General features: G+C 44.4%; 1 protein-coding gene across 1 annotated transcript; it reads left to right on the top strand.

Moving 5' to 3' along the window:
• The first annotated feature begins 5,799 nt into the window (after positions 1–5,799).
• Positions 5,800–20,275, top strand: LOC128737915 (uncharacterized). The gene is made up of 5 exons (XM_053832690.1): positions 5,800–6,194; positions 6,398–6,657; positions 6,761–7,023; positions 7,131–8,681; positions 16,863–20,275. Exons 1-5 carry the CDS (start codon positions 5,800–5,802, stop codon positions 20,259–20,261), a joined length of 5,868 nt encoding a protein of 1,955 aa, XP_053688665.1. The 3' UTR covers positions 20,262–20,275.
• Positions 20,276–20,975: the final 700 nt, after the last annotated feature.

Genomic DNA, 20,975 nt, shown 5'->3' on the forward strand with positions numbered 1-20,975 from the left:
GGCCAAAGTACAAGCATCATTCCTGTTTCTATCTAACCCAGTCATTTCACTCGCTATTTCGAGAATGTCTGTCCTGGTTTCAAGATTTACAGTTCTCAATGCCGGTGCACTTTGGTCTCCGCATGTATTAATGATTGAACAGGGAATATGTGTTCTCATCATTAACTCTAATGTTTCCTTAGTTGAGTTAGTAAAAGAGCCATCCTCTTTTTTCAAAGTACCTAACCCATTAGAATGATCTTTAGCGAGGATTTTCTGCAATCTAGCAGTTGCTGGAGTATTTTCAATGTTTTCACATGTGTGCCTCCAGTGAATCCTCTTTGATCTTCGTATTTCCCTATTATAGGCAGTGAGAGTTTGTTTATACTCCTCCCACTGTTGTGTTCTTTTTGCCCGGTTAAATAATTTCCGAGTTTTCTTTCTAAATTTCTCCAAAGTTTTGTTCCACCAAGGTACATCTCTATTCGTAGAGCGTTCCTTTGCAGGACAGCTTTCGTGATAAGCTTGTTGGATCAGGTTTGAAAGTTGTTTTGAGTTGTCCTCAAGTTCTTTACATGTCCTTGAACAGCCTTTCAAGTTCTTGACTCCAACCTTCAGTTTCAAATTATACTGATCCCAGTTTGTTTTCCTGGGATCTCTTATAATTTCCTTATGTTGCTGATTAGCTTCGTAATCAAACATGATTTGCTTGTGATCGGACAAAGATTCTTCATCCGATACGTGCCAATTTTTTATTTTATCAGTCATCGTTGGACTGCATAGTGTTAAGTCAAGTACTTCTTGCCTTATTGCGTTTACAAAAGTTGGCTCTTCCCCTTTATTGCATATATCTATATCATTTGATGATATATAGTCTAAAAGGAGTTCACCTCTGTTATTGGTATCTGTGCTGGCCCAAACAGTGTGATGGGCGTTTGCATCACATTCAATTACAAACAAGTGCTTTGTTTTGTTTCTTGCAGTAAGAAACCAAATTTACCACTTCTGGTGGAGGTACTTCACCCAAATCTCCTGGAAAATATGCAGATGCTACGCAAATTTCAGTCGTGCCATGGGTCGTTGGAACCTCCATCATTATTGCTGTGAGATCTTTTGTAATCAATTCTGTAATTGGAAAACTTTTTATGTTTTTACTTACTAAAATGGCAGCTCTTGGCGTGAGCTCACCTTCGGCGTAAATCAATTTACACGACTTTGTAGGAATTCCTTGTATCCTACCTTTATAGGTCCAGGGCTCCTGGATCAGTGCTACATCCAGGTTGCTTTCTGTGAATCTTCTACAAAGTACAGCAGTTGCTCCCTTTGCATGGTGAAGATTCACCTGGACAAATTTAACATTTTTTCTTTGTAATTTTATATGATTTGTGGTACGACCGGGCTGTTTTGGGTTTAGTCCTGCACCGTTGACACAACTGGGTCCTGGGATTTGACTGATTATATCAGCATCGCCAGTTTCCTCTTGGGTCTTATCGATGTCCCTCCTGAGTGCTGATCCCCACTTGATTTGTTATTTATATTTATATTAAAAGTTTTATTAATTGTTTCCATCTCAATGGTCTTAATTTGCTGGGAGAAAGAATCAGCTGTCCGTTACCAGCTTAGAACAGAGGGAGCAAATTACTGCACGGGGTGCCCTGGTACCATGCAGGCTCCGTTCGACCTTGGGAGACTTAATTAGACCCCCCCAAGCATTCATCCTTAGGCACGGGTCGCGTTACACCGAGGATTGGGGTCCTCCTCCGCAATTTACTCAGAATGCAGCATGCTCCAATGTTGCTTGCTACATTGGGAGCAAACGTTTTTTTTACGAGATTTGCCACGGAAGAGACTCGGTGCAGATCTAGATGGATCCATCACGTGTTTGTCATGGAGCCATCCAGCGCTGCACACCAAAAGACAAATCTCAACACTCCTCCTTTATCCTGGCTTGTGACAGACAGTTTGGGTCCCGATCCAATTTCCCCATCACTTGTTCACTCTTTTTATGGAGTCACACGTGCTAGTTCATCAGCGTGGTCTCTCACTGGCGGAGTTAAAGCATGGCTTGCTAATATGGCATTATATTTCGCTCTTCCAACTCTTCGAGCTTGTTTCTAGGTCACCTCAAGAAGTCGTTAACTCAGTAAACTATGAAGTTTGACTCACTCATAACGTTATCATTAGCCTTATTATTCTCATCATACCGGTCATGTTTACTGGTAGAGAAGTTAAAATATAAATAAAAAACTGCCCCTCCACACTATAAGCAAAAAAGCCAGTAAATCTTCTTGATTTAGGTTCATCAGCGCTGAAACAACCGCTCCCCCTGCCAAGGGGGCATCCAAGGGGTTGGATGCAGAGGGTGGTGCAGCGCGGAAAACAACCACAAACACATCAATCAAATTTAAATCTCTAGCCGTGAGGTGTTTGAGTAGCACCGTCCTAGCGCCATCGCAACTACGGCAACAGCAGCAGAAGCAGCAGCAGCAACTTGTAAAACAAAATAAAAACAAAACATAAAAGGTTTCGGAAACAGAAGAAAATCGGCACTTTTAGCTGCACGAGCTCTGTCCCTGCGGGTGCAAATTCAAACCACGCTTTGAAACAAATTTTTCCTCGGCTGCCACCGCATGGCCACCGGCGAAATTAATCTAGAAACAATCGAGCTACTGAGTTGAAAATTGGAAAACTGTGTGCCTGGAAGTGCTTTTCGGTTTCTTGCGCCGGTCGTACACAAATCGAGAGCAACTGCAGCCTTGAACTGCTTGCTGCCTACGTCCGAGGATTAGTCAAAAAAATACAATTTCATTTCAAGCGCAAAATTAAAAGAATAAATTCTCATCTCTTTGTGTTTGTCCACGCGCGAATCATTTAGCGATGGAAGCCACATTTATCATGTCCACATGTTCTGTCCAGGATCCGGACGTGACTGCGTGTGTTTCGTTTTTATTTCCCCGCCCATCGGTGGACCCCTTGTATAGCACCACTATCTCTATGTGCGCGCACTAAACTCACCGGGTGTCCTACAAGGGCCAGTATTGTGCCAGGACCGACCACCGCACACAGGCTAGGCGGCTACACGATGAAATCTGGTGACATCAGCACGCAGTACGCTTCTATGGGCATTAAATTCCTGCACGCGTGGAAGCGTAAAGTTCGGCACACAACACAGTGTAGTGGTGCAGAACGGAAACAGTGTACTATGCGAAAACATAGTTTTGTCCACATTTCAAATACTTTCTTTTTCACACATTTTGCCCGACAGCAAACACACTGCCCCCTCCCCTCCTCTCCCCCAGTGCAGTGCCTTATCATGGGCGTCACTCTCGGGTACGGCAGAAAACCCGTAACAGCATTCCATAAAAAGCACAATAAATTTTCATTATTTTGCCACTCAACCAATATCAACATAACCATCTGATCTCTGGTATGCCACCACCTTCAACCCGCTGTGCCTCCTCCCAATCACCACCCCCCATTATCAATAAGTGGGATTGGGATAAAATGCGAATATAAAACAGGAAAAAAACACGCACATGGTGTCCCGGTGGGGTTGCAACACATTCAACACCATTACCATTAACCCTCCATCGCGAAATGAATTTCACAGTGAAATAGAGAAAAAAAAATTTTTCTAATCGAACCACAGTAGGCAGGCTCACGCAGACCCGAGTACCACCTAGCTGCCCTGCCCCCTACCACCCGTAACACACCCACCTTGCTTGCTTACGCCACAGCGACGGGCTAAGGCTGCTATGATTTAATGCATCAACCCAGTATCCGACCGGTCCGGAAGCTTCCGCGCGCTGGTGTTCGCCGGAACGCTGCGGGTGCTGCCTCTGATGGCCGATGTTTGTTTTAAAAATTGAACATGCTGCAGAAAGAAAACAAGCGCAATGAGCAGCTCTAGCTACTAGCTAGCTAGCTAGCTAGCTAGCTATCTCTCCCTCAGTCGCTATCATCCACACGGCGGCGGCACGTAAAATGATGACGAGAAAGCGGTTGCGCGGCGGGGTTGACAGGATGCTAGACGTTCACTAATCGGTGGCTGCCGGCCACCGATGGGTTGGGACGGTGCGATGTATACGGCCGATAGATGGAGACCGGGCGTGGCGGAGCAATCGGCGAGGTCAATTGTTCGTTGCCAGTGCACGGCGACGCACAGAGGAAATATCAGTAAGATGCGTTTCCGGTTGGCACTGTGCTCGCAAAGGTGCCTCTCACCGGGGAAAATAAAATATTGGATAGCAAAACTGTTTGCAGTTTGCGGCAAACTTTGGGAAATTTATTTATTTTTTACGATGATGGAAAATATGAAAAAATAATCAACTTCCGCGTGATGGTATAAAACTAGTAAAAATGTAGCGAGTCAACAGAGAAACAAAGAGAATCTTTGTTTATTCAAACAGTGGAAAACTGTCAGCGCGAGAAACGGCAAAAACACTAATAAATTTATGATCAACCACCTACCTACCTAGTTTCAGATATGTAAGATAACAAATACATCAAAAATTTATTTTCTCTGGAATTTTCAGATTCATGGTTGATCTTGATGTCAATCAAGATCAGTCAATCCGAAGACGCTTATAGACAATAAATTTTTTGATGTATTTTATTCCCAGCGTTAGATGCTAGTGAAGAGTGAAGACACAACAATTGCTAACATAAATTGTCATGCATTCCGTGATGAAATTAAGATGCCACAGCGAGAAAGTTCTGGTTTTGGTCTTCTCTAGTTAGCGATTCGCAAGTATTAGAACCTGCTTGACTTGTTTATTTCCGCTCCAAAAAAGAAATTGTGTGGTGTTTGGCTCATACATTTTGGTGGCCTATGGGAGGTAGCGGTTAAGGCTGTTAAGCGACGTTCACTTTGGCAATTTGATAGTACACCCCTTACATACGAGGATTACAATACGATTCTTCACCAAATCGAATCAGCTACTATAACCGTATAAACGACTTGTATAACCGACGCTTCCGACGTGTTCGTTCACACGTTCACACATTGGCACACGCCCGCTGTAAATTCACATACAGCAAAAGAAGTTCACCACCAGGCCAATCACCAAGATCTGCCTGCTGTCACTTCCCAAATTGACAACCCCCGAGGATAAGCAACAAGATGTTCCAGTCACCTAAGAGGTCTGAACCAGGGCTTCAGCCGATCCTTTTTTTTCTACCGCATTCACACCGTCCGTTTAGTGGTGGAATACGCAACACTGTACTAAACGGCGGTTGTTTTTGTGTCTGATTTCTCGCAAAGTTTTTGCTATTTTATACATGTTTATCGTTAGTTTTATTGTTCATAATTCGTGCAAAGTGTAATTAAAGGCTTTATTCGGCGTTTCGTTGTCGAAACAACGTTTCTGGAATTTAATCGGAGTGATTTTTTTGTGATTTGTGGCTACATAGTTTTGCTGGATTTGTTTGTTTACATTGTGCACAGCTGCCGATAAATTGGGCGATACCGTATCGTTACCCGCTATATCGATATTCGCGCACGCAACTAAGGGCATACCTACTGGTACACTCCCAACACGATTTTCGTTTTTGTTTGTCAAAATGACAGAGTGTACCGCTTGCGATCGTTGCGCGAAAACGATAAAGAAGGAGGAGGACCTTTTAAGATGCATGGGTTTTTGCGACCAAGTGTGTCACACTCGGTGCGCTGGCTTGAACGCTCCTTTCATGAAATTCGTCCGGACAAACAACAATTTGTTTTGGATGTGTGATGAATGCGTTAGGCTTATGAAATTCGCACGTTTTAAAAGTACCTTGTCGTCCCTGGGAAACGTGATATCGTCAGTCGTAGCAGGGCAAATGAGCGGAATCTCGGAGCTAAAAGACGAAATCGTGCGGAACAACAACGAGGTTGCCAAACTCGCCGATAAGGTCAATGCGGCAACCCCGATGCGAATACCAGCTCGCGATCGTCCTGCTAAACGTCGTCGCAGTGACTCGGAAACCCCGAATAAACCGATTACTGGCACCAGACTCGTCGATAACCCCGAAAACCTTGTGGTCGGCACCCCGCCCAAGCTATTCTGGGTGTACCTCTCGCGTTTCCACCCTACCGTGACCTCTGAGGTTGTCGAGCGGCTTGTTCGAGATGGTTTACAAAACCAGGAGCCGGTTCGTGTAATTTCACTGATGAAAAAGGGGGCCGACCTTCAATCGCTCAACTTCATTTCGTTCAAAGTTGGCATTCCCCTGGCGTACAAAAATGCGGCCTTGAACCCAGATACTTGGCCACAGGGAATTGTATTTAGGGAATTCGACGATGCGCGAACGAATTCAGCTGTATGGCTACCCCCCACCGCTCCCGACCCTCCCGCTACTCCTTTAGTTGGACACAATGATAACTCCGGTGCTGGCTCATCATCTGTAACTCCAATGGTGCTAACTCCTGTCCCTTTAGAACTTCCTTCGACTGCAGCTCCATCGTTGACCCCTGCAGTAGAGGGACCATAGTTCCCGTAACACCGACGACACTTGACTGCACCGAGTTTCTACTGGCCGACTTCTGTCAACTCGACGCTACTGCCATCTCCAAACGACCGATTATTTCACCAAACATGACACTGGGACGCACTGTTGTTAGTATTATGGATACCCCCGACCCCCCCACCGTAGTCGCGCTATTGCCGCCAACGTTCATCAGTCGTTCCGGTCCTACGCGTGAGTGCGGGGAAAAGGGGCTTCCACAATTCTCTTCACGGCAAGTACACATTTGTTAATATACATCCGGCGACTGACTCGTACCGTGTTTCCAGTACTACAGATTTTCATGTTCCGACATCGGTCCTTACTGAACGACACGTTGATGACGACACCCCAACTGCTGAACTGACATTCCACCAGAATGACCGTGACCTCAGACATCCGCATGTCTCCTCGCCCAACGTGATACTGGGACGCACTGCAGATGGAATTATGGACGCCCCCGAACCCCCGCCGCAGTCGAGCCCTTCCAGCCAGCGACCAGCAGCCGTCCCGGTCCTGCTGGTGGGTGTAGGGAACGGGGCCTCCAGAATCGCCTTCCAGGCAAGTTTGAAATCGCTGATCCCAGCCCCACTGTTGATCCGCTCTCCACTTCTAGTTCATCACCATCGAGCCTCTTAAAATTCCATCCCGTTCACGTCTATTACCAGAACGTTGGTGGTATGAACACGAGTGTTGCTGACTACCTGCTAGCATGCGCCGACAGTCCGTACGACATAATCGTGCTGACCGAAACCTGGCTTGACAACCGTACGTGCTCTCGGCAGATATTTGGGCCGAACTACGAAGTCTTTCGCTGTGATCGAAGTGTGCTCAACAGGCGCAAAGCTACGGGAGGCGGAGTCTTGATTGCGGTCCACCGCCAGTTGCAGACCTTCGTCATCGAAAACGTCGAGTGGTTACCGGTCGAGCAAGTATGGGTAAATATCAAACTTTCAGACCGTAGACTATTCTTGTGTGCTATCTACGTACCTCCTGACCGTATCCGAGACCCGGTTATTCTGAATGCACATATTAATTCAGTTAACCAAATAGCATCGATGGCATCTGCGTCGGATGACATTATTATTCTGGGCGATTTCAATCTACCAAGCATTAAGTGGCGAGAACGCGGCAACGGGTACCTGTACGCTGACATGGGTTCGTCAACTCTATCGCCTATCAATATTGAATTGCTCGATTGCTATAGTACTGCAACCGTTCAACAAGTAAATGATATACCCAACGAAAATGGGCGCCTCATCGATCTATGCTTTGCCAGTGTTCGTAGTCAGGCCCCGGAAGTGACGATGGCGCCTACCCAGCTTGTCAAGCATGTTCTGCATCATCCAGCTCTGCTAATTACTACAAGCCAACAAATTATCCGTGACGTAAATATTGCGCCTCCGGCCGTCTTCTACGACTACGCCCATGCTGATTTTGGGGATATTCTAAATGTTTTAAGCAGCATCAACTGGAGCACAGTTTTAGATAATGACGATATAAACACTGCTGTCACAACCTTCTCCAATATCTTGAACTACGTTATCGATCGTCACGTTCCCAAAAGAACTGCTCCCGCCCAGTACCAGATACCCTGGCTAAACACTATGTTGCGACGTCTCAAATCCGAAAGGAAAGCGGCTCTAAAGAAATTTACGAGGTACAGGACCCTACCCCTCCGGAACCACTACCTGCCGATTAATACAAGATACAAACGCCTGAGTCGTTTCTGCTTTCGAAACTACCTGAGAAATGTCGAGCGAAGATTGAAGCGTAACCCTAAATCTTTTTGGAAATATGTCAACAAGCAACGGAAAGATGACGGTCTACCCTCGGTTATGTTCTTGGGTGATAAAACGGCGAGCAACTCTCAGCAAATTTCTGAACTGTTCTCGATGAAATTCTCCAGTGCATTTACTGATGAAAGTTTGACGATTGCAGAGATATCCATAGCGACCGAGTGTGTTCCTTTCCTGGGTCATTCATTGAACAACCTCACCATCGACGAAGTGATGGTTACATCGGCCGCCGCGAAGTTGAAACTTTCTCGACCCGTTGGACCGGACGGTATACCTCCTGTGTTCCTGAAAAAATGCATCCACGCTATCGCTGCTCCAATGAGCCATCTTTTCAGCTTATCCGTTAACTCAGGTGTCTTTCCCTCAGCATGGAAATCGGCCTACATGTTCCCTATGCATAAAAAGGGAAATAGGAAAAACGTAGATAACTATCGAGGAATCTCTGCTCTAAACTCAATTTCGAAACTGAACCAGTATTTGCATTTTTCAAACCGTACATCTCTGATAACCAACATGGATTTATGCCCAAGCGCTCTACGACTACCAATCTCTTGACTCTCACATCCTACGTGATAAATAGTTTCGATGCTCGGTCGCAAACAGATGTCATTTACACTGATCTTTCCGCAGCTTTCGACAAATTGAACCACCAAATCGCTATTGCTAAACTGGATAAACTTGGCATAGGTGGTCCGTTGCTGCGTTGGTTCCGTTCATACTTATCCGATCGCCACTTAAAGGTGAACATTGAGGGCAGTCTCTCTGGATCGTTCACTGCTCATACTGGAATACCACAAGGCAGCCATCTTGGTCCTTTAATATTCCTTATCTACTTCAAGGACGTCAACTACCTGCTTAAAGGTCCGCGACTCTTGTTTGCTGACGACCTCAAGTTATACTCAAAAGTCGAAAATTTTTCCGATGCCGCTGTCCTTCAGGAGGAACTATCGACCTTTGACAAATGGTGTGTTGACAACCGAATGCTGCTTAACCCCAACAAGTGTGAAGTCATCACATTTTCCAGAAAGCTGAGCCCGTTCGCTTTTGACTACAAGCTGCCAAATACGCCATTACGTCGCGAAAATTGCGTCAAGGATCTGGGGATACTGCTCGACTAACTTACATTCAAACAGCACATCGCGTACATCGTGGACAAAACCTGCAGAAACCTTGGCTTCATTATGCGCATCGGCAAGAACTTCAACGATGTTTACTGCTTGAAAGCTCTTTATTGTGCATTAGTCCGCTCCAACCTTGAATACTGTGCTCCAGTTTGGAGCCCATACTATCAAAATGGAGTTAGCCGAATCGAGTCAGTGCAGCGGAGATTCATTCGTTTTGCTCTTCGGAGACTTCCGTGGAATAACCCTTTCCAGCTGCCAAGCTACGAACAACGCTGTAGGCTCATCAACCTAGACCCCCTTCATGTTCGTCGCGATGTAAATAGAGCAACAATTGTCTCCGATTTATTGACCTCACGGGTGGATTGCCTGTATATATTGCAAAACCTCTATATTCACGTCCGGAGTCGTACATTGCGCAATAGCCACTTTTTACATGTGCCGAATCGACGGACTAACTACAGCAGGTTCAGCGCGATTACCAGTCTCCAACGCCACTTTAACCGCTTTTACTCCAGCTTCGAATTTGATGTCAGCCGTAACGTGCTGAAAAATCGCTTTTTTTCAATAGCGAGTAGTTTTTAGGTTAAATTATCATTTGGGCCACAAGGCCTGTTGATGTACAAATAAATAAACAACAATACGAACGCTATGCATAACACAACTAGCAGCTTGCTCAGTCATGCCTCCGTACTGAACAGTAGAACGAATGCGTTCTAAACTTTTTTAACATTTTCGTTTCGGTTAAGTTGCCTTTACCGTTTGGAGCAGCGAATGACTGAAAATAGTTAAATGACTGGCAGTCACCACGCTAACCAGATGCAACCGTGGTATCGTATGATTCAATATTACAAACAACCGTTACATGTGCATGGAAGAAGTCGATCGGTCGCCGTCCAATACAAACGAACATGTTGCTTGCGTCGGATCGACTCCGGGCGACATTACTGTGGACCAGCCGCTGGACCAGCCGCGATGTGGAGACAAAAAGAGAAACGTAAAAATAAGTCACCATATGCTTCCAGTCAGTCTGCAGTTTACATTCTTTGATATGAACGCAACGCGGGAGAACGACTGTTGGCTTCTCTTGAGAGCCCACATAAGTTATAAGACGACAGCAGCGCAAGCGGCTGATTAACTGGATTAAAAAAAAACAGTCAAATGCTCGTCAAAACAGGGCAAGTTGAATGCGGAAAGCGTACGCATTCACGCAGTCACATTCAACTTGCGATCCCAATTGTAGCCCTGGTCTGAACAACGAGAAGGAGCTTTTACGCATAACTTTTACGTCGCAACCATGTGAAAAGTTATGTGATTGCTTTTCATTCAACTTTTCACATAATGTCTACGTGAATTCGTTGCACACACACAGGCACACACACCCAGACACACACACAGACACACACACACACAGACACACACACAGGCACACACACACACACAGGCGCACACACACACAGGCGCACACACACACAGGCGCACACACACACACACACACACACACACACACACACACACACACACACACACACACACACACACACACACACACACACACACACACACACACACACACACACACACACACACACACACACACACACACACACACACACACACACACACACACACACACACACACACACACACACACACACACACACACACACACACACACACACACACACACACACACACACACACACACACACACACACACACACACACACACACTGGTATGGTCAAATGAAAGTCGTCGTCATCGTCAATTAGAGTTTCTCGTGTTGTCTCAAATAGTCTCCATTCAACTCGATCTTGGACCATTCGTCGCCATTTTTAATTATAGTCAACAGATCCTTAATCACCCGGTTTAGATCGTATTTGATAAACCGATTGCTTCGCGTTAAGATCGGGGTTTCGGGTTCCGAAGTGTTTTTACGAATGTTTTGGGTGTCCCCCAGGGTAGTTATCTCGGGCCTCTTTTGTTCTCGCTATTTATCAACGAACTTTTTGTCATACTGCCATCTAGATGCCGCCTGCTTTACGCCGACGACGTCAAAATATATAGCATTTTCAACAGTACTAATGATTGCGAGTGCGACTACTTGTAACTAAGTCTAGATCGTATGCAGAGTTGGTGCTCCCGGCATTTTTTGATACTTAGTATCAACAAATTCAATGTGATAACCTTTCACCGCAGACAGAAACCGTTCATGTGTGCTTATTCAATTGCTGGACACAGACGAGTTTACCAAATTACACAGGAGTTACACTTGAGCTGACTTTCAGACCTCACTACAACGATATTCCGAAAAAAGCTAACAGACAACTTGGCTTTATATTCAAAATCTCCGAAGACTTTCGCGACTCGTTGTCCGCTTTCCGTTTGTACTCCACCAAATATCGTCCGCAGCGCCATTCGCTCGAACACGGCAAAGATGTGAATGTCCTCCATGAACAAACATCGCAGCTTTAGGTCCATAAATTGTCGATCTTATCAGGGTTTTATATAAAGTAGGCAAAGTAGGCCTGATTTCCCACTTGAATAATAAATAAATAAATAAATAAATTTGGTGTTTAACGCGTTTAATTTTTGACCATTCTTCCTAGATTCCGCTTACAGTCAAGAGCATAGATTACCTCCGCCGTTGCGAAGGTCCTGGCTATGATATCAAGGTGTCCGAAGTCTAGGAGCTGGCACCTTTGGTGAAAATTGTGCCTCACGTTTCGATGCCCACTCGTCGGATCACCCCCTCAAGTGCGATGCTGAACAGCTTGCGGAATAAGCCGCCACCTTGTTGCAACCCTCGCTGCGTCTAGAAGGGACTCGGAGGTGTCCCTGAGATGCACGCGAAACACATCGCTCGATCCAATGTAGCCCTGCCTGATTAGTCACGTTAGTTTGTTTGGAAAGCCCCGTCGGTGCATATCTGCCATAGCTGCTCTTGAGCGGTCCTGTATCGTGTGCTGCTTTAAAGTCAATAAAGACATGATGCGTGGGCACGTAGTACTCCGACATCTCCGCAAGATCTGTCGGATGACAACAATGTGGTCCGCAGTGGCGCGGGCTTCCATGAAGCCCACCTGATAATTACCTCGGAAATTTTGTGCTATCGGTGACACCTGGTGTAACAGGATACTCAAGAAATCGAAATCCCTTCACCTAGAGTGTTTGCGAGTACTAGGTATAAAAACTACAACCGTGCCCTCTATACTGGTTATGTTCGACAAGCTAATTTGAAGCGTAACCCAAAACGTTTCTTGGCGTTCGTTAAAAATGTTAAAAATGTGCAGATTCTGTTGACGGCATATGCAATCTATTCGCGAAGCATTTTTCGAGTGTGTTTAACGGAGAAGCTGTTAGCAATCACTAAGTGAGGAAAGCGTTGGGAAACGTGCCCTCTGATGTGCTGGACTTCCGTGTGGGGCAGCAGTTCACTACGTTGATGCTGGAAACCAAGGAATTAAATCGTCGGCTGCTGCAGGGCCTGATGGAATTCCTACGCTTGTTTTGAAGAGGCGTGCGAGTGCTCTATGCGAACCGTTGCGTTTCCTATGCAACAACTCTTTAAACCAATCTACGTTTCCGAACCGCTGGAAGAACTCGATCATGTTTCCAATGTAGTAAGCAAGAGCGATCGGTGACCAATTTGTTACCATCTACACGGATCTGAAATCAGTATTTGATAGAGTCAATCATAAAATTTTAGTCGCAAAAATCGATCGCCTAGGTGCACCAACTAGCTTTGTGAAGTGGATAGCGTCATATCGCGCAAACCGTCGACTGTGTGTGAAACTTGGGTCTCACGAATCGAATGCTATTGGAATTCTTTCTGGTGTACCACAAGGGAGCAATCTCGGACCGTTACTTTTCTCCATATTCATCAACGAGGTTTGCCTCTTGATACCCAAAGGATGCAGACTGTTCTATGCTTACTTAGTTACTACTTACTTTAGTAGCCGAGATCCGGGTTGGCTCTCGTCGTATCAAGAATTCCTCTCCATTGCACTCGGTCCTGGGCTACTCGTCGCCAATTCGTTGCGCGTCTTGACACACGCAAGTCGGCTTCAACCTGGTCGAGCCATCTAGCAAATGTTCTATGCAGATGATTTGAAAATTTTCTTGCGAGTGAGGTCCGTTGAAGACTGCAAGCAGCTACAATGGTATCAAGTACAGTTGGATTTCGAATTTGGCATGGTTCGATTTTGCCATGCCTCGATTTTGGCAACAAAAGTATCCGTTTTTGGCAACACAAAATATTTTACTTCCAAAAATATACTTAAATATCAGTCAGTACCCGCATACATACTTTAAATGACGAAAAAATATTGTCCTAAGTGTGTTCATGAAAAAAAAGTTTGCGGTTTCGAACAATAATATTTTTATTGCCGTAGGACTACGTCTTACCGCAGGTCGCCAAAAACTTACTTGCACCGCACGGATAGCTCTTAGCGGATTTTGTAAACATAAAAAGGTTGCAATCGTCTGAGAGCACTCAGAACTTCTCACTTGTGCGATCAACACTTGAAACGGCAGCAGTAGTGTGGAGTCCATATCATGATGTGTGGACTAAAAGAAATGAAACGGTTCAGAAGAAATTTATCCACTATGCTTTAAGATGTCTGCCTTGGAATACTCCAAGCGACTTGCCACCCTACGTGAATCGATGCGCTCTGCTTGGCAGGAAGACTCTGTCGAAAAAAACGTGACATTGCCAGTGCTGTTTTCGTTGGAAAACTACTGCTAGCTGAAATAGACACGGCCCAAATTTTGAGTCAGATTAATGTTAGCATTGCCCCAAGAAATCTTCGACTTCGGCCGTTTCTTAGGCTAAATTATTATAGAACCGAATACGTGCAGAACGAACCTGTACGAAGAATGGGTTTAGTATTTAATCGAGTGTTTGATGAATTCGACTTTAATGTCAGTATTAATGTATTTAAACATCACCAGGATTTAAGTAATTTGTGACAATTTGTTTTGTTAAGCCATTCATGTTCGATGAATTATTTTATTAAATAATCTATACCTATAAAGAAGGATTTCTGTCTGTCTGTCTGTCTGTCCTGTGTTCCTTATAGAATCAAAAACTACTGAACCAATCGGCGTGAAAATTTGCATGTAGAGGTTTTTGGGGCCAGGAAAGGTTTTAGTGATGGTTAGAGACCCCTCCCTCCACTAAGAGGGGGGGCTCCCATACAAATGAAACACAAATTTCTGCATAACTCGAGAACTAATCAAGCAAATAGAACCAAATTTGGCATGTGGGTGTTTTCGGTGACAAGAATTTATTCTAGGGTAATTTGGGACCCCTCCCCTCTTTATAAGGGGAATTATAACTCCTCTCCCCTTTAAGAGGGGGGGTTTCCATACAAATTTCCTCATAACTCGAGAACTAATCAAGCAAATGGAACCAAATTTGGCATGTGAAAGTTTTCGAGGGCAAGAAAATTTTCTATGTTGAATTAGAACCCCTCCTCACTTTAAGAGGGGGGGCTCCTGTACAAATGAAATACCAATTTCCTCATAACTCGAGAACTAATCAAGCAAATGGAACCAAATTTGGCATGTGTGTGTTTTTGGAGACAAAATTTTTTTCTATGATGAATTGGGACCCTCCCCACTTTAAGTGGGGGGGAGCTCCTATACAAACGAAATACAAATTTCCTTATAGCTCGAGAGCTAATCCAGCAAATGGAACCAAATTTGGCATGTAGGTGTTTTTGGAGGCAAGAATTTTTTCTATGATGAATAAGAACCTCTCCCCACTTTAGGAGGGGGGGCTCCTATACAAATGAAATACAAATTTCCTCATAACTCGAGAACTAATCAAGCAAATAGAACCAAATTTGGCATGTGGGTGTTTTCGGTGACACGAATTTATTCTATGGTAAATTGAGACCCCTCCCCTCTTTATAAGGGGAATTGTAACTCCTCTCCCCTTTAAGAGGGGGGGCTTCCATACAAATTTCCTCATAACTCGAGAACTAATCAAGCAAATGCAACCAAATTTGGCATGTGAAGGTTTTCGAGAGCAAGAAAATTTTCTATGGTGAATTAGGACCCCTCCCCACTTTAAGAGGAGGGGCTCCTGTACAAATGAAATACAAATTTCCTCATAACTCGAGAACTAATCAAGCGAATTGAACCAAATTTGGCATGTGTGTTTTTGGAGACAATTTTTTTTTCAATGATGAATTGGGACCCCTCCCCACTTTAGGAGGGGGGGTCCTATACAAACGAAATACAAATTTCCTCATAACTCGAGAACTAATCCAGCAAATGGAACCAAATTTGGCGTGTAGGTGTTTTTGGAGGCAAGAATTTTTTCTGTGATGAATTAGGACCTCTTCCCACATTAGAAGGGGGGGCTCCAACACAAATGAAATACAAATTTCCCCATAACTCGAGAACTAATCAAGCAAATAGAACCAAATTCGGCATGTGGAGGTTTTTGGAGGCAAAAATATTTTCTACGGTGAATTAGGATCCTTCCACACTTCAAGAGGGAGGGGTTCTACACAAATGAAATACAAATTTCCTCATAATTCGAGAACTAATCAAGCAAATGGAATCATATTTGGCATGTGCGTGTTTTTGGAGGCAACCATTTTTCCCATTATGAATTAGGACTTCTTACCTTTTTAGGAGGGGGGGGCTCCCATTCAAACGAAATACAAATTTGCTCATAACTTTAGAACTAATCAAGCAAATGGAACCAAATTTGGCATGTGAGAGTTTTAGATGGCAGAATTTTTTTTCTGTGGTGTATTACGACCCCTTTCCCTTTTAAGAGGGTGGGCTCCCATACAAATGAAATACAAATTTCCTTATAATTTGAGTACTAATCAAGCAAATGGAACCAAATTTAGCATGTAGGAGATTTTTGAGTCTTGAATTTATTTTATGATAGTTAGAGACCTCTCACCCCTGTGGTAGGGGGATATGGACTCTCATACAAATAAAACAGAAATTTTTGCGAAACTCAAAAACTAATCCACCTCGAGAAATTCGAGACTCTTCCATAAAACATTAATCAATAACAAGACCACAAAAACTATCTATAGTAACACTAGATCATTCAGGACGAGCCGGTCGCGAGTGTTGCCGGTGACCCGCCGTCGGAAGCGCCGCCCACTGGGGGGCTTGCAAAACTCGAGATAGTGACAAAGATCATCCGAGATTCATGATTTGTGTACAACACAGGTTAATTTGTGGCAATACGAAGTTTGTCGGGTCAGCTAGTAATAATAATAATAATAATAATAATAATAATAATAATAATAATAATAATAATAATAATAATAATAATAATAATAATAATAATAATAATAATAATAATAATAATAATAATAATAATAATAATAATAATAATAATAATAATAATAATAATAATAATAATAATAATAATAATAATAATAATAATAATAATAATAATAATAATAATAATAATAATAATAATAATAATGCCAACGGCAGCGGATCATGTGGACGAGGGAGATGAACATGTATGTGATCCGCTGCTACTACGTTTGCACGAGGTTGGAGACGGATATGTCCGGCAGGCCTAGAATGCTGGACATGTTCAATGAGCGGTTCCCTCGATTTGCCAACCAGCTTGACCGGAATAAGCTGTACACCCGACGACGAGCAATATTGACAAACAACATGCTCACTACCGCCGAGTTAGACAGCATCAAGCTGGAAGTGCAAAGGGAACTAGGGAGTACAGGGAACAGATCGAGCGATGTGTCGAGTAGGAGTTCTGTTGGGCACGATGCAGCACGGCGGGAATCGACTGCATCCATAAACATGTCAGTGGAGGAACCATCATTGCATGCTCCAGAACTAACAATGGACCAACAACGACAACAATTACTTGACGAACTAGCTTTCGAAATGAACGCAGCGGTTACACAATTTCGGGGAACAGACCCCTTATCCCGACACCGGATACCAAAGCTGCAATATTCCTTCCGGCTAACGAATGCAGTAAGAATCCTTAACGAGGATGTTTTGCCACTGTATACTGAAACCGCTGAGAACCTTGAGGAACTGCAATGTATAGTGTATTCCGCAGCTGTAGCCGTTGTGAGAACTATGGGAGTACAGACCTTCCCCCCAGGTAATGGTGAGGCCCATGTACGCCCCCAAACACGAAAACCCGCATGGATGCTACGACTAGAATCTAGGATAGCATCGTTGAGGGTGAAGATAGGTCGGTTAACACAATACAAGAGGGGAAACCGATCAAGAAGGCTGGTTCGTCAGGTGAAAGAAATCGTAAAGCCCGCAGAGCTCCTAAATCTCAGTGAACTCAACATCACTGAGATCCTCGACACCCATGTACAAAGGTTAAGTGCTCTTGCTAAACGGATGCGACGTTATGTTGAATGTTCAAAGCGGAAACAACAAAACCGGATGTTCAACACTAACGAAAAGGAGTTCTATAACCACATCAGCAATAACAAAACCGATTACAGCGAGGGACTCCCAGAACTTGGCGAAATTACACAGTTTTGGGCCAATATATGGGAGAACCCCGCTCAACACAACAATAATGCGATGTGGTTGGTAGAAGAGGAAGAAGGCAGTGGTGAAATTGAACGCATGGCCCCCGTAGCAGTGACCGCCGAGGATATCCACGAGGCTACACGGTATACCAGGAATTGGGCCGCACCAGGACCAGATTTTGTGCACAATTTTTGGTATAAAAAGTTCTCTGCAATCCATGGGCGGATGGCGGAATGCTTCAACACGGTACTAAGAAACCCCCAGGAGCTGCCAGAATTCATCACTAAAGGGGTAACCTATCTTCTACCCAAAGATCGGAACACAACTAATCCCGCCAAGTACAGGCCAATAACATGTCTTTCAAGCCTGTACAAGGTGCTCTCGTCGGTAATCACCCAAAAGGTGCAGTACCATTGCGATGCAAATGGAGTGATGACTGAAGAACAAAAAGGATGCCGTAAAAACACACAAGGCTGTAAAGACCAAGTCATCATCGATGCAGTCATTGTGGGACAGGCAAGCCGAAATAGGCGAAACCTCAGTATGGCGTACATCGACTACAAGAAGGCATACGATTCAGTACCCCACTCGTACCTAATTAAGGTACTAGAATTGTATAAAATAGACGGTGGCATCATCAGGTTAATGAAGCACGCAATGGGAATGTGGAACACTTCACTCCACACTACCGACGGGATAGAGGTGTTACGATCCAGAACTCTCAGCATAAAAAGGGGGATTTTCCAAGGCGATACATTCAGTCCGCTATGGTTTTGCCTTGCGATGAACCCCCTCAGCAAAGCACTTAACCGAAGCAGCTATGGCTACCAATTGAAAAGTGGGACAACGAGTACAATAATTACCCACACCTTCTATATGGACGATCTGAAGCTGTTTGCGGAAACTATGGAGAAGCTGCGTCATCTGTTGCAGCTGGTGACAACGTTCAGCAACGATATTCGGATGGAGCTTGGCGTCGACAAATGTCGTCTCGTAAATATCCATCGGGGTAAAGTAATGGACGCTGAAAGTTTCCGCATCAACGAAAGGGAGGAAATTCGAAGTATGATTGAAGGTGAGTCGTACAAATACCTGGGATTCCTGCAACTGAAAGGTATTCACCACACGACTATCAGGAAAGAACTGCAGGAACGGTTCCTGTATCGTGTCAACCGTATTTTGAAATCACTCCTCTCTGCCGGCAACAAAGTAAAGGCGATAAACACGTTTGCCGTGCCTTTGTTGACATACAGCTTCGGGGTGGTTAAATGGACCAAAACGGATTTGGAAGCGATTGAACGTACCTTGCGAGTATCGCTAACCAAGCACCGTTCGCACCACCCAAGATCGGCAGTCGAAAGAATCACCTTACCACGCATGGAAGGAGGAAGAGGTGTCACTGACATCCAAGCGCTATGCGTATCCCAGATCGAGCAGTTGCGGAGATATTTCATAGATAGTCAGACTCGTCATGTTGTCTACCGCACTGTCTGTGAAGCAGACCACGGGTTCAGCGCCCTGCATCTGGCGCAGGAGCATTACCAGCTGAACTGCGACCTAAAAACCGTACCAGAAAAGGTCGAAACGTGGAAAGCAAAGGAACTACATGGGACGCACCCCCATCAATTAGAGCAAGCGCATATAGACAAAGTGGCATCGAATGCGTGGTTGGTGCGAGGTGATCTCTTTTCGGAGACAGAAGGCTTCATGGTAGCCATTCAGGATCGGGTTATTACGACGAAGAACTACCGCAGGTACATATTGCACGAAGATATAGAAGACCGTTGTCGAAAGTGCAATTCAGTAGGGGAAACGATCGAGCATGTGATTGCAGGCTGTCCAGCCTTAGCCGAAACGGCTTACCTAGGACGCCACAATGCAGTTGCCAAGATTGTGCACCAGCAACTCGCCTTGAAGCACAACTTGGTAAACTGTTACGTACCCTACTATAAGTACCTGCCTAGCCCGGTTCTGGAAAATAGCTGCATAAAGTTGTACTGGGATCGTGAGATTATTACGGACGTCCTTATACGTGCCAATCGTCCTGACGTTGTGATCTACGACAAAAGGAGGAAGTACGTTACCCTCATAGACATCGCTGTACCGCTGGATCGCAATGTCCAGTCAACATTCTCGGCCAAAATAACGAAATACCACGACTTGGCCGAGGAGTTAAAGCAGATGTGGCACCTTGAGGGCGTACGTATAGTTCCGGTGGTCATCTCAGCCACCGGAGTAGTGCCCTGTAGCCTACAACGTTCCCTGGAAGAGCTAGAGCTCCAAAAAAATTTGGACAATATCCAAAAAGCGGTGGTTCTTGAAACCTGTAATATTACGAGGAGGTTCCTGAATCACCACAATTAAACACAGCTGGAGCAGACGTAACAACAAAAAAAAATATGAATGAGAACCACAGAGCCTAACCCCTCTTGGCATACAGAAGCCCGAGGGTAGGTGAAAGTTTCCAGCATTTTTGCTGAGAAGTGCCAAAACTCTATAATAATAATAATAATAATAATAATAATAATAATAATAATAATAATAATAATAATAATAATAAATAACAAATAACATCAGTGCCTCGCGTATCTGCAGGTATAAAACAGACCCCAGAGTGATCGCTAAACTCTTTTCCATCAACTCATATCTCTGCCTCTTCGTGGAATCAGCCAGGTTAGGAGTGGCTCACGACAGCGTCTGATCCTGAATTAAGAAATGTCTTGCGCCGGTACTACTAAAGCTAAGATGGTAGCCGTGTTGCGAAACCAGCACTCGTGTAGGCTAATTTTCTCACTCGCGCGTACTCGTTTTAACGAGCAGACTGGCATGCGCAGCTCTTTCGGACTCTCTTTCTTATTTTTGCCGTAGGATTACGTCTTTGATTTCTACATTGAGGTGCACTTTAGATAAACGAAAAGGGAACATGTAACGAAAAGTGGTTATAGTTTGCAAGCTTATAACACAGTCATCCCTCAATAGATTCTAGAGAAATTGGAATCAATCGATTGGAAAGTTTTCTAAGAATTCATTATAATACAGTAGATTGTATGTTTCCCTAACAAACTTTTAAATAATTTA

This window comes from Sabethes cyaneus, chromosome 1 (assembly GCF_943734655.1).
Source record: "Sabethes cyaneus chromosome 1, idSabCyanKW18_F2, whole genome shotgun sequence".
Classification (NCBI taxonomy): domain Eukaryota; kingdom Metazoa; phylum Arthropoda; class Insecta; order Diptera; family Culicidae; genus Sabethes; species Sabethes cyaneus.

Bases quoted from the DNA above. Each gene is read 5' to 3' on its own strand.
- LOC128737915 (XM_053832690.1), top strand. From the start codon at position 5,800: ATGAGCGGAATCTCGGAGCTAAAAGACGAAATCGTGCGGAACAACAAC. The intron at 6,658-6,760 runs GTGAGTGCGGGG...CCAGTACTACAG, and splicing joins CAGTCGTTCCGGTCCTACGC to ATTTTCATGTTCCGACATCG. The intron at 7,024-7,130 runs GCAAGTTTGAAA...GTCTATTACCAG, and splicing joins CCTCCAGAATCGCCTTCCAG to AACGTTGGTGGTATGAACAC.